This window comes from Fukomys damarensis, unplaced genomic scaffold (assembly GCF_012274545.1).
Source record: "Fukomys damarensis isolate Sample0158 unplaced genomic scaffold, DMR_v1.0_HiC HiC_scaffold_23, whole genome shotgun sequence".
Classification (NCBI taxonomy): Eukaryota; Metazoa; Chordata; class Mammalia; order Rodentia; family Bathyergidae; genus Fukomys; species Fukomys damarensis.
In genome coordinates, this window is record NW_022900935.1 from 14792664 (window position 1) to 14806785 (window position 14122).

Sequence of the window (14122 nt, forward strand, 5' to 3'; positions counted from 1 at the left end):
CCTGAGTGCGGGGATTGCGGGCGCGCACCAGCACAGCCGGTGCCAATTTGCTTTGTAAGAGTGAGTTTAACCATTCACAGTCCCGCAGGCAATTTCGTAGGATTTAAACGGAGTTGCAGTTGTCACTAACTGTCAAGGACCGAACTAGACCTTCCCAAACTGTCTCTGGTCTTCCTTCACGTTTTCCCGCCCACTCTACACACCATCTGAGAGCGCGCCTAAAGCACCCCGCCCCATACAGTATGATGGCCCGCCCCTTCCTCACTTTGTACCTATTCTGTCCAATCACAAGTAGTTTTCCTCAGTCTCGCTTTACGATTGGTAAGTTGAAGTGCCCGTCGCGCTCAGGGGCGGGCGTAGAAAGCTGACGGACGTGGCGACCGGCCACTGTAAGCAGCGAGGGTGGCCTGCGTGGCGTGCGTGGCGCGCAGGTCTAGAAGCGCTGGACTTGGGAGGTGTGCAGGGGCTGGCGGTGAGAATTTGGCCGACATGGCTCCAACCGCACGGGCATCAGAGTCTGAGTATCCTAACGGCGTCCGGGCCGTGCTCCTAGGGCCTCCCGGGGCTGGTAAGGGTACCCAGGTGAGTGTCCAGACCGCGCTCGGCGGCAGAGCCCTCGGAACTCCAAGGTCAGGGCGGACGGAGGATCCGGAAGCGCTTTCCTCGTCCCGGGGCGTACGGTGGGCTCAGTGAGAAGGGACCCTGGTCAGGATCTCAGATCCTAGTAAAGTACTTAGAGAAGGGTTCAAATTGAAGGTCAGGTAGCAGGGTGGGCACAGAGGGAGTTTGGATTGTTTGGAGTATTTAAGGATCCAGGCTTTAAGTGTCTTGTTGGGTGGCCTATTAGGGGTTAAAGGTTGAAGAGTTTTGAGGGTGGAATGAGGCTCTGGATTACAGGCTGAATGGAGGAAGAAACTTGATGGCCTAGTTTCCCTGCGAGTTGGAAGTGAATTGTCCCAGGGTTATGTTCTGGGCACTAGGGGCAGAAGTTTTTTTGATAATGATTAATGACTGGGGATGGAGGAGCATCACCTGCATGTGGGGCAGAGTAGGAGTGGGAGCTAGCGTGTGCTGACTAGGTGTACTGCCAAGAGGAGTGCAGTCTGCCCTGACACTTAAATCCAGATGGGAGAAACCTAACGACCTCCGTGTTCATCTGAAAAAATGGAAGTGGATGTAAAGATCTGGTTTGCTGCTTCTGGAGCCATGTGGGTTCTGAGTCTGAACCTTTGAGTAGTACAGTGCCCAAATTAAAGATTAAAAATGTGTATAGGGTCTGCTTCAATTTGGAATCTGAGATGGCCGAAGGCTAAACACCTCAAGATGATTCAAATGCTTTTGGGTGAGCGAGAACTTGAAATTTTGACTTCCTGAGTCAACAGGTAAGAAAACAGGCCCAAAGTGGCTTTCCTGAGTTAATTAAATTGATTTCACAGGCCCTGGAAGGAATCTTGGGAACATTGGACTTCCAGAAGAATGGAGTCTGAAATTGCCTTCTGCCCTGGCAGACTGCAGGGTCCTCCCTTGGCATCTGAGCCATTTCCAGATCTGGAACATCAAGGGGCATGGGTCAGGGTTGGATTTATGATCTGACTTAGGATTTGGAAGCTCATAGGTTGATTTATTAATGTCCCTTTCCTGCCTGGAGGTTAGCATTGCCTCCTAGGCCCTAGGGCTTGGGCTCTTGTTCATCATTAGGCTTTTAAAGAAGGAATTCCTGAAAGTCTGGGCTTCTCAGTGAATGGGGACTGCTCTGTGCCTACTCTTCTAGCACTTGTCAACATGTTATTGGCACTTTTTGAGGTTATTGGAAATGGGTGAATGACACACAGATTGATGTGCTTGTTGAGAAGGGAAGTCTGAAAAGCTTGGTCATTTCTGTTACTTTGCTTTCTGGCTCTGTGTACTGGGTCAGGAAGGACCACTTTCCATTTTCTCTCCATAAACAGATGATTCTTCTTGGCTCCACCAGTACCCTTTATAGGCAGTGATGTTGACATTGCCTCTTTCCTTTTGCTACCACCTTCGGTTATTAGGCATTGTGCAGCCTAGGGATAGTTTAAGACTTTGCAGGCTTTTGCTGTGAGTGTCTTAAATATAAACAGGATAGCTCACATGTGTCTATTTTTTTTCCTTAGCTTATGTTGAAGTTGATATATTTAGTAGTTGTGAAATGGCTATTGTAGACAACCCATCCCAAAGCTAAGACAAGGGCTTTTTGGTCTGGCAAACTATGTGACTTCTGATCTTCAATGTTCTTACCTGAAAAATGAAGAATTCACAAGAATACTGAAAGATTATGTTCTATATAGGTATAAAGCATCTGTGCATACCTAGATAACAGCCTGGCAGAATGAGTGCTCGGTGAATATCTTCCCCCTTAGCACATCTTCCCTCTCCCAACTCTGTAAATGTTAGTGTAAACTGATTCACTCAGAAGTCTTGAAGAAAACTATGAACTGATTGATAAGGCTGCATGAATGGTGGGAATTGGTCAGAGAAGGTGTGGTGAGGTGGAAGATGTGATCAGAGCTGGGACTTGAGGAAAGGTAAAATGACACAGATCATTTAACTTTCATACACTTCCCCTTCCATAGTGAGAACAAGGAATACCGGTGATTGTATGAGTGTTTTTATGGAGTTGGAAAAAAGTACATAAGTCACAGGTTGCAAAGTGGCGGACGACTGCAGCATTTCGCCTGCAGACACCCCACACACCTAAACTTTTTCTTAGGAGGAGGTTCCCCGCTTCCCGCAAGTGCTGAGGATTGAACCCAGTGCCTTGTTCATGCTAGGCAAACAATGTACCTCTGAGCTACATCCTCTGTCCTTTTTTAAAATTCTGTTTTGAGGGAGTAGGTGTGGTGGTACACACCTGTAACCCTAGCACTCAGGAAGCTGAGGCAAGAGGATTGCTGTGCAGCCTGGGCTATATAATGAGTTCAAGGCCAGCCTGAACTACATAGACCCTAACTCAAAACACCGAAAAATAAATAAAATTTTATTCTGAGACAGGGTCTTACTGAGTTGCCCAGGATGACTTCAAATTTGTGATCCTCCTGCCTCAGCCTCCAGAGTAGTGAGAATTACAGGTGTGTACCACCATGGCCAGCTTTACTATGAAGAATTTTGAATACACAAAAGAAGACTGAATGGTATAATGAGAGCCACTAACCATTGACTGAATTACTTTTTTGAAAAATATGTATAATATCCCCTAAAATATTAACTTTTTTTTTTTTTTTTTTTTTTTGGTACCAGTGATTGAACTCGGGTCCTTGTGCTTGCAAGGCAGGCCACCGAACCTCTGAGCTAAATCCCCAGCCCTTAACAATTTTTAATAGCCATTAGTGTTCACATTTCCAGTTGTCTCACAAATGTAATGATGGTTTTGTTTCTTTTTTCAAACATGCAGTTTTTTGAAAGGAAGTTGTTGATTTGTTCTGAGAGTATTATCCCTCATTCTTGGAATTTTCATTTGTATTCTTGTGGAATATTTAACATCTTTCGGTCTTCTCTGTTTCCTGTAAGTACTCAGTTTGGCCCATATCCTCAAAGAGATTTGGGTTCAGTGTTTGGCTCTGCTGTCCATTAGGAGGCACCTAATGTCTGCTTGTCTCTGGAGTGTCTACAGTCATTGCTGTTCAGTGCTGGGTCCAGTAATTCGTTGCGAGTAACAAGACGCTGGTGTTCCAGTTCTATCATTTCCCTTTTCATTTCTTGGTGAGAAATTTCCATAAAGAGAAACTTTCCCTCCTACTTGCTCATCCAGTAATGTGATTTACCTGAACAAGGCAAGATAAATGCTTGGTTTGTCAGCTTTCAAAATAATAAGTGTACTGTTGGGTATTTTCAGTTGTAAAATTTATCTTAAAAATTCAAAGAAACGTCTCCAGTTTCTCTTGAGAAATCAGATCTGGTGGCAGTGGGCCTCCATTCCACTATGTCAGTAGTCTCTTGCAACTTGGTGGTGTTGTTACTTGGGATGGTCTGTGTGCTTTCCTGTCCCCTATGGTCCCCTTTCCCGCCTATGGTTTGCCTTAGAATCATCATTCATGTTGGCAGCTGTTTGCAATCTTTGGTGAATCCCTAACCTAGGATGGATTTGTGCCTAATACTTGCCCAGTAATATTTGTTTTCTTCCCATGACCACTTCTTGTAGTTTATGTTTTATGTTGGCATAAATAAAATAATGTTTTCTTTGAAAACTCCCCGCTTTAAAATAGCCATTTGAAAACTACCTGCATGGGTAGGCACATGCTTGTAATCCCAGCACTTGGAGGCTGAAACAGGAGGATCACCTCAAGTTTGAGGCCAGCCTGGGCTATATAGTGAGTTCCAAGCTAGCCTGAACTATGTAGTGAGATCTTGTCTCAAAAAAACAAAAACAAAAACAAAAAAACTGCCTGCTTTTATGCCACGTGATATTTTAAAACATCATAGAATGCTTGAGATTGTTATTTTATTTAAATAATTCTCTCCCTTCTGAAGTTAGATATTCCTGTAGAGTGGCCAAAACCAAAAGTGTTTCTTGTTTTTTCTGCCAGCCCTTCCTCATGTTTCCAGTGTGTCCAGCTTACACCAATTCTTTGAGGCTTTTTACACTTAGGCAGTCAGTTGCCAACTTACAAGTTAGACCTGTCACTTGCATCATCAGTGTACTGATACCTAGGACTTTGTAAGATCTCCCATCCACCATCTGTCTGTCTCTGTGAGTATTAAATCCAGAGCTTTATCTGTTTCCCCAGTGGATTCTTCTCCTGTCCCGTGCCTTTTCTTCACCCTTTGCTTAGTTATGTGACACACTTCAGACTATAAGGACTTTCTGTTTCATCTGATTTAATCTTGCAACCCCAGGAGGTAGGGCCTATTGTTATCCACACTTTTTGCGGGGGGGGGGGGTTTGTTTGTTTGTTTGGTTGGTTTTTGGTTTTTTGAGACAGGGTCTCACTATGTAGTTGAGACTGACCTGGAGCTCACTATGTAGCCCAGGCTGGTCTTGAACTCACCGTGATCCTCCTGCCTCAGCCTCCCTAGTGCTGGGATTACAGGTGTGTGCCACCATGCCCAGTTTATCTACACTTTTTATTAATGAGAAACTAGGGCCCAGAGACAATATTTTCTGCCAGAGCACAAATACAGTAGTAAAGACAGCCTTTGAACTAGTGTCTTCTGATGCTTAAGCAGAGTCATCATTTTTATGCATGCAAAAAATATGTGAGGGTAGATGGTGTCATATGAGAAATGTCAGATGAGTTCAGGTGTAACATAAGAACTATAATTTGTTGAAGGTTTCCCATTCAACCTCATACCTACCCATTGAAGTTAATGATAACTCCAGTAAGTTAAGAAGCAGATTGCCAAACATGGTGGCGCACGCCTGTAATCCCAGCACTCCGAAGGCTGAGTCAGGAGGATCGCTGTGAGTTCCATACCAACCTGGGCTACATAGTGAGTTCCAGGTCAGTCTCAACTACATAGTGAGACCCTGTCTCAAAAACAGAAGAAGAAGAAGCAGGACTGAAGTCCAGACACAGTTCCTGTGATTTTTTTTAAGTGTTAAATCAAGGTATGGTGTACATAGAAAAAGTGCAAATTCATTAAGCTTGATGAGTTTTTACAATGTGAACACACTTCTTACAGGCACTATCAGAATGCAGACCCCTGTTGACACACCGAAATCTTCCTGTGGACACTCCTATATAAACAGCCACTAAAGTTCTGTGGGTTGTTTGTTTTAAGGCCATGGATAACTTAGCCTCTGAATTACATCTATAAAATGTAGAGAAAAGTAGTTCCTACCCCATGGGTTCATTATATATTGTGCATACTAAGTGTTGTAAAACAGCACTTGGAAAATTGGTTGGCATATGGCAAATGTTCATCTTTCACCGACGTTGATATGATTCCTCAGAAGAAGTAGTTGGAAAGGTTTTTTTGATGAGAGAAATGGACTCAGAATTTGACTGTAGAGCAGGCTAAAACTCAGACCAGTAGAGGAAAGGGAGAGGGCCTCCTTCTACAGTGAGGAGCTTCACCTAAGGTCCTTGGAGAGACATTTTATGTTGTGATCTAGGGGAACCATCTGTCAGAGCAGCATGTCTGGAATGGTGCAGGGCGTACAGGTAGGGCACTTGTAGAAGTAAATTTGGAGGTCCGGGGCATTTAGCTTAGTGGTACCTCCACCTGCCTCACAAGCGCAAGGTCCCGATTTCAATCCCTGGTTTTTTAAAAAAAAAAAAAACGTAAATTTGGAGAGCTTGGGAGATATAAAAAGTTGATTTTAGAGATAACCAAGTGCCATGCTCAGATATTTGTCTCAGCATGTTTTTTTTTGTTTTGTTTTGTTTTTGTTTTTTGGTACCAGGGATTGAACTCAGGTCCCTGCGCTTGTGAGGCAGTCGCCAGAACCACTGAGCTAAATCCCTGGCCCTCAGTTAGCATTTAGAAAGCTTCTGAATATATGTGTGTTGTGGTTAGTGGTGTGCCCAGAAGCATTTTAATGTTTCTAGCTGCATATGCAGGAGCATTCAAGGTAATGGGAAAGAGTAAAGACGGTTGTGAGCTGAGAAGCCAGGTGGTTTGGGAGGCCTGATTGTTTCCCTCTGTTTCCTAGTACCAGACACTAATGGATATTTTTGCATAGATGATCTTATGAAATCCCCACAATATTTCTGAAAGTAGATATTATTTGTAACTGAATAAAGAAACTGAGGCCTTAGGGAGGTTATGGACATGTTCAAGATAAAATGGAGAGTACATGGTAGAATCTGGTTTCCAAGCTAGGCGTGGTGGTGCATGCCTGTAATCCCAGCACTGGGGGAGGCTGAGGCAGGAGGATCACAGTGAGTTCAAGCACAACCTGGGCTACATAGTGAGTTCCAGGTCAGTCTCAACTATATAGTGAGACCCTGTCTCAAAAAACAAAAAAAAAACAAAACAAAAAAAAATCTGGTTTCCAACCCAAGGTCTATACCACTGTAAAACCATCTTGCCACTGCCACAGAACCTCACAGACTGCATCAGAATCCCATAGCAGGGCTGGAGGTGTAGCTCAGCAGTGAGGCATTTGCCTACTGTGCATGAGGCCCTGGGCTGTATCCCCAGCCCTGCCAAAAACAAAAACAAACAGAAGCAATCCAAGGGCACTACCTAGCCCAGCACACCAGTGATCACCTGTAATCCCAGAATGAGATAGGAGGCTCATGATTTGGGGGCCAGCCTGGCAACATAATGAGACCCTCATCTCAAAGAAAAAAAAGTCACTAGCTGAGAACTTTTAAGCTTAGGATAGGCATAGCATTTGTATTTTAAATACCTCAGATGATTGTGATAACGAAGATATTCCTTGACTTATTGTGGGGGTGCATCCTGATAAAACCCATCTTAAGTCATAAATTGAAAATGCATTTAATGCATCCAACCTACCAAACATAGCTCGTCAACACAGTTCTGCGTGGCAGAGTATCAGTTGCTTTCCCTCATGATTTCATAGCTGACTAGGAAGTGCAGCTCCTATTTCTGCCCCTCATCCCAAAAGAGTAGCTTATCACATTTGGCTAGCCGGGGAAAGATCAAAATCTAGAATGCCCTTCTCTTTAAAACCATCACGATTAAAAAACTGTAAGCCAGGCTGTTGTGTGTCAGGGTCCATCTGAACACTGAAGTTGGAGAACTGCCAAGCCCCACCGTACTGTCTCTGGTGGTTTTAGCCATTCTCACCCACTTCCCCCCAAAAGTCCTCCACCCTTGGCAGATTCTCCTAGAGATGACAGACCTGATCCTTGAGCTCAGCAACAGTTTTCCGCCAGCAGTAGAGTGCAGTTATACAGCCAGCCAGCCATCCAAGCCTAAAAGCTTGCTTAAACTGAAGCATATGTTCTGCCCCTGCCCTTTGGAATCAGAATGTGTGTTAACCCCCAAGTGATTTAGACTCCAAGGTGCTGCTCTGAAGCAAGTTTGAAGTGTAATGGGACTATAATAAGCGTTATTTCATCACACTTCGGCAGTCTGCAAGTAGAGAGTAAGGCCAAAAGAAAGATCACAAAAAATCTTATTTTTTGAATGTATACTGTGTGTCTGATGTTTTGGTAATATATTTCATTTTTCCTGTTAAGGGCCCAATGACATAGCCATTATCCACATTTGATGAGGAAACTAACTCAGAAGTTAAGAAAGCAAACCCAATGTCATGTAGCTGTTAAGTGCCTTAGGATTTAAGCCCATCCATATTCTTTACAGCCTACCACAGGGCTTCCATACAGCTAGCAGGAAGTGCAGGAAGTAGGCTTTTACTTGCCACATCCATCCCTATTGGTGTGTGTTCTATATATGCAGCTGTAGAATCCAATGACTTTGAATGGTGTGTAAGAGTCCTGCATTTCAGGAGTGATGAAAATAGAACTATTAGGTTCTCTGTGGCATTTTGGTCACTTTTCCCCATAACAAACGTGATCTCCACATTGTTAATTTTAACAACCAAGGTAGGGGTATGCCACAGTGCCAGCCTGGTTTTCCATTGCCAGAGCATTTTGACCTTCATTGTTTTTCAAGGTACAGAGCTTTTTTATTTATTTTTGCAGGATTCTAGATAGAACCCAGAGCCTCATGTCCCAAGCTCTCTACCTCTAAGCTATTTCCTAGCCTTTCTGTACTTTTTTGGGGGGAAAGGATCTTGCTACGTTACCCAGGCTGCCCTCAAACTTGTGATCTTCCTGTCTCAGCTTCTCAAGTAGCTGGGATTATAAACATGTGCCACCACACCCAACCCAAAGTGTAGTTTTTAATGCCTTCCCATCTGGATCCCATTTTGCTATAAAGTAATTTCTCTGCTTGAATTGAATCAATCCATGAATCATAAACCAGAATTTCCTCCACTGAACCCCATCTATTTACTTTTATTATGTGCACTTAAGAAAACTCCCAACAAAATGGTTTAAACGGTGATCCAAACCACTTACTTTTCAAAACAACTGAACCAGAAAGCTAAGTATTGAGCTCCTTAAAGCAATTCAACTCCCTGTGAATTCTGCATCTTTTTTGCTGTATAAAATCAATGCTGAACTGTCTTAAGATTGCTTTCTGTTCTGATTCTGCCTTCTGAGTTGTAATCAACCAAACTGTGAGCTCTTGGAGTACACAGTCTTTGTTTCCAATTCCTCTGTGTCCCTGGCTCCCAACAGTGTTCTTTTAAGAGGCATGAGCAGGGCCAGGGATTTAGCTCAGTGGTTCCGCCACCTGCCTTGCAAGCGCAAGGACCTGAGTTCAATACCCGGTACCACAAAAAGAAAAAGAGGCATGAGCAAATATTTTCTTCCTCTATAAGTAAATGTGGAACTAAGTCCAGTGTTATAGTATCAGCTAATGCTCACTGAAGATTCATTGTGTGCTGGGCCTCCCATAGGCCACATTCTATGGAATCTTCTCATCAACCCAGTGATATAGGTAGAGTACCATCTCCGTATGTTAGAGGAAATGTGACACCTGGAAAGGTAAAGTAACTTCACAAGTCATGTGTATAATAAATGATGGGTCTGGAGTCAAAAACACAGGCAGTTTGACCTCCAGCACAGGTTCTTAACCAAATGGCTATACTGGCTCCTAAAATTAATACGCAGGTGCTTACTGTTTATCAGTGCTCTGCTTATACATCTCACCTGAGCCACAGCCATCTTCTCACATGCAGCCTTTTTTGCCTTCATGTTAAACAGATGAGAAGGCTCTGGTTGTGAAAAGTGAAGTGATTTGGCCAGTGTAGTGCAGCTACCCAGTAAGAAGGAAGGGAAGGAACCCAGCTCTTCACCCTGCCATGCCCAGTGGCTGCAGCCTGCGATGCCTCTATTCTTTTGGCAAATAGCACATTGTGTGCCAGGCGTTGTGCCATATATGTGTGCTTTATATATATATGATCTTATTTAAACTTCACGGCAAATTTGTAGTGTTGATAATACTGCTTTTTTTCTTATTTATAATAAGAAAACTAGGTATCTATGTCATTAGTGTGTCCAGTGGAAGTAGTGGTAATTGCTAATATTTATAATGGCTTCTTGTGTACTAGGTATACTCTTTTTTTTTTTTTTGGTACTGGGAATCGACCTCAGGACCTGCTCTTGCGAGGCAGATGGTAGAACCACTGAGCCAAATCCCCGGCCCTAGGTATACTCTTTTAAGTACAATACTTACATGTATTATCTCACATATTTTTTTGCCATAACTCTATAATCATTTTATATGAGAGAAAACATAAGGTACTTTTATCCCTGTTACAAGTAAATAAGGAGGAATTTGCCTGTGTTCATACAGCCAGTAAGTGGCAGGATCAGGTTCTCACCTAGGCAGTCTGACTCTAGAGCCTGCAGTGCTAACTCTACCTTGGTTTTTGTTTTTCTCCATAGGCACCCAAATTAGCTGAAAACTTCTGCATCTGCCATTTGGCCACTGGAGACATGCTGAGGGCCATGGTAGCTTCTGGCTCAGAGCTGGGAAAAAAGCTAAAGGCAACTATGGATGCTGGGAAACTGGTAAGACAGATCACAGCAGTGAGTGTTAATATTCCTCAAACTCTAGATCTAACTATCTGGTATGGTAACCACAAGTCTATATGCACCTATTTAGTTTAATTTAAAATCCACTTCTTCTAATCTATAACTGATACCAAAAGCTCCCTGTTTCTGTTTCAAGCATTTGGCATATTCTGCATCCCTGGAACATAGAGAACTCTAATGCATAGAAAAATAATGTGGAGCATGGGAACTAGCACAAAGAATCAACAACTGGGATCTCATCTTGTTAAAAAGCTTCTGCACTGCAAGAGAAACCGCCAGCAGAGCTAAGAGACAATGTACAGTGTAGGAAAAGATTTTTATCAGCTGTTCCTTAGACAAAGGACTACTATCTAAAATATGTAAAGAATGTAAAAAAAAAAATCAGACCCCCAAAATATAAAGACCCCATTCAAAAATTGGAACCTGAAATGAACAGACATTTCGTAAAGGCAAGTAAACATATGAAAAAAAATATTCAGCATCACTGGTCATTTGAGAGATGCAGATGAAAACAACACTGAGATTCCAACTCACCCCAGAAAGAATGGCTGCTGTCAAGAAATCAACCAAGCCGGGCATGGTGGTGCACGTCTTTAATCCCAGCACTCGGGAGGCTGAGGCAGGAGGATCACTGTGAGTTCGAGACCAGCCTGAGCTACATAGTGAGTTCCAGGTCAGTCTCAACTACATAGTGAGACCCTGTCTCAAAAAACCACAAAAAAAAAGAAAAAGAAATCAACCAATAACAAATGCTGATGGGGTTGTGGGGAGAAAAGAACCCTTCTCCATTTGTTGGTGGGAGTATAGGGTGGTGCAACCACTGTGGAGATCAATATGGAGATACCTCAAAAAACTAGGATTAGAGTTCCCATTTGACCCAGCTATCCCTCTGCTGGTCTCTTTCCAAGAGAATTAAAAGCATCATACCATAGCAATATATGTGCACCCATGTTTATAGCGGCACAGTTTGTGATAGCTAAAACTTGGAAATAGCCCAGTTACCCATCAACTGGAGACTGGATAAAGGTGTGGGGTTTTTTTGTTTGTTTGTTTTATAAAATGGAGTACTTTTTTTTTTTTCTGGTACCTGGAATTGAACTTGGGAACTTCCATGCTTGCAATGCAGGCAGCAGCACCACTGAGCTAAGTCCCCAGCCCTATAAAATAGAGTACTTCTCAGCCATAAAGAACGAGGAACTAAAGACATTTGTAGCTAAATGAATGTACATTGAGGCCTTGCTCTTAAATAAATAGGATACACGTGTAAAAACTGAATTATTTCTCTGTGAAAAACAAAGTGTAAATAAGGATCAAAATGTATAATTGATCATGTGAAATAGAAAGAAAAGGTCTAAAGGAGTAGAAGAAATGGGAGGGTAGGGGAAAGGAAAGAAGGGAAAAGAGGGCCAGGGATTTAGTTCGTTTCTGCCGCCTGCCTCGCAAGCACAAGGACCCGAGTTCGATCCCTGGTACCAAAGAAAAGGGGGGAGGTGGAAACAAAGTCTTTGTAAATAGGGAAGGTGGGGGGGGTGAAGGGAGGGCAGGGGTAAGGGGAAAAAATAAGAAGCAAGATACATCATGTAAAAAGGTACAAGATCCCAATGATGAATGTAACTGTATTGTATACCTAAAATGTACCAATAAACTCAGTGGAAAAAAAATAATGTGGACTTACAATAAAACTTAGTTTTCCCATTACATTAGCTATACTTCAGGTATTTTGCCAATAAAAATACAGAACATCTCCATCATTACAAAACATTCTACAGGACAGCCCTGTGCTAAACTAGCAGATTGTATTAACTTTTACAGTAACAAGTTATTTGATTTGTTCTGAATTTATGACAATTTATTCAGTATTCTTTAAGTTTCTCTTATGTTGATGCTTTTTAAAATATGCCCCAGTTTTAGCGTGTATAGAGGCCAGGGACTTAGCTCAGTGGCACAGCGCCAGCCTTGCAAGCACGAGGTCCTGAGTTCCATCCCCGACACCAGAAAACAAAACAAAACAAAACAAAACAAAAAACTGCCATCCCCAGGCCAAAACTCAGGGATGTATTCAAGAAAAGACTCAGAAGGTCACAAAATGTTTTTTGTCTTTCATGGGTCTGTGTTCTATGTCTTTAACAAGGTACTTACTTGGCAGTTGTAACAAAGTAATCATCCTACTTGGGAGACATAGTAACATTTTCTCTTGGTTTTAGACAAAGCAATCTGACTGGACAAATACAACTATCTATTAAATCTTTGATTAGTGCCAGACCTTAATTATTCTGGAACTTGACCTCTGGGAATCCCCTTCAGAAGTCATTTTGGTCTCCTTATCATTTTGTATATGAGAATAGTAGTGGGGGAACATATAAGTTTTGCTTTCATCCCAAAGTTACCTCTTATTAGACTTTGCGTTAGTGTAGCTTCATTGAATAGTACCACTCACCTGACCATTTCTTTCAAGCTTTTCTTTCTTGTTAGTGATGCCTTGAGTCAAGCCAGAAAAAGTTAAAATATTGTGAGCTTTGGGTTGTGTCAGAAAAAAGATACTGCTTATCTCTGGCCTTCACTTAGTCTTAAAGCTATACTTTGTTCCAGGTCCATAGCTGGTCCTGAAAGATAAGAGCATTAGCAGTGAAGATGGGTAGTCTTTACTGTAATAAAGGGTGGGACATCATCTTTCTACAGACTCAAGAGAAAAAACAGTTGTAAACACGGGGCGAGGTCTTCACTGGGCTTTTTGGAGACTCGGAAGTGAGACTTGATTCTTTGGTTCCTTGTTTCTGACCCACTCTTGCCAATTCAGTAAGCTTCTCTGTTGCTTCATGCCCAGGATGGCCCAGATACGTGACCAAGCACATGTCGTAGTCTTAATTCTGTTAGACTAATCAAAATTGTGAATTGGGATAGTTGATGCCTTCCTGCATCCTGGTCAACCCCTATTCTGTCTTGGATCTCCCCAGGTGATCTGTCAGCCTTGTGCCCTCATCTTTCTTGAAGACAACTGATTGCTGATAAGCTCTGATATTTAGGTCTCTGGTATCTGAGTGACAGCTCGAGTGATGAGAGACCTTCAGAACCTAAGACATGGGAGTTCTCTTGATGCGGTGACAGGCTGTGGAATCCCTCTTATCTCACCCAGGTTATTAGAACACAGAAAAAATTTGTATATGGCAGCTACCGTATAGAAATAATTATGAAACTAGGTCTTGCAAATGGAGCCACTCTGTATTTGCTCATTTATGTTTCTTGGGGATGTAGAAGACTTGCCACTTAGTAATAAAGTCGTTTCACACCCAAACTTTTGACCCTGGAGTTGGGCTAAAGTCACCTAGTTAACAGATTTAAGCACAGGTTGTTTTGTTCTTCCAGGTTAGTGATGAAATGGTAGTAGAGCTCATTGAGAAGAATTTGGAGACTCCTTCCTGCAAAAATGGCTTCCTTCTTGATGGCTTCCCTCGGACCGTGAGGCAGGCAGAAATGGTGGGTAGTTTAGTATTTGTATCACAATTGCATGTAAGCAAGCTCTGGCCCTTTCTCTCTCTCTCCCTCCCTCCCTCCCTCCCTCTCTCTCTTTTTTTTTTTTT

General features: G+C 42.6%; 1 protein-coding gene across 4 annotated transcripts in view; it reads left to right on the forward strand.

Moving 5' to 3' along the window:
* Positions 1 to 397: 397 nt before the first annotated feature.
* Positions 398 to 14122, forward strand: part of Ak2 (adenylate kinase 2) — a 22847-nt gene continuing 9122 nt past the window's right edge. Inside the window, exons 1-4 of one of the 4 annotated variants that reach the window (XM_019207156.2) lie at positions 504 to 582; positions 1274 to 1382; positions 10395 to 10520; positions 13908 to 14018. In XM_019207156.2, coding sequence (XP_019062701.1) covers positions 10446 to 10520; positions 13908 to 14018 — 186 coding nt within the window. In that variant the 5' untranslated portion in view covers positions 504 to 582; positions 1274 to 1382; positions 10395 to 10445. Of the gene's footprint in view, positions 583 to 1273; positions 1383 to 10394; positions 10521 to 13907; positions 14019 to 14122 lie in introns of all 4 variants that reach the window. The other 3 variants (XM_019207157.2, XM_010621834.2, XM_010621835.2) reach the window with 3 other exon arrangements.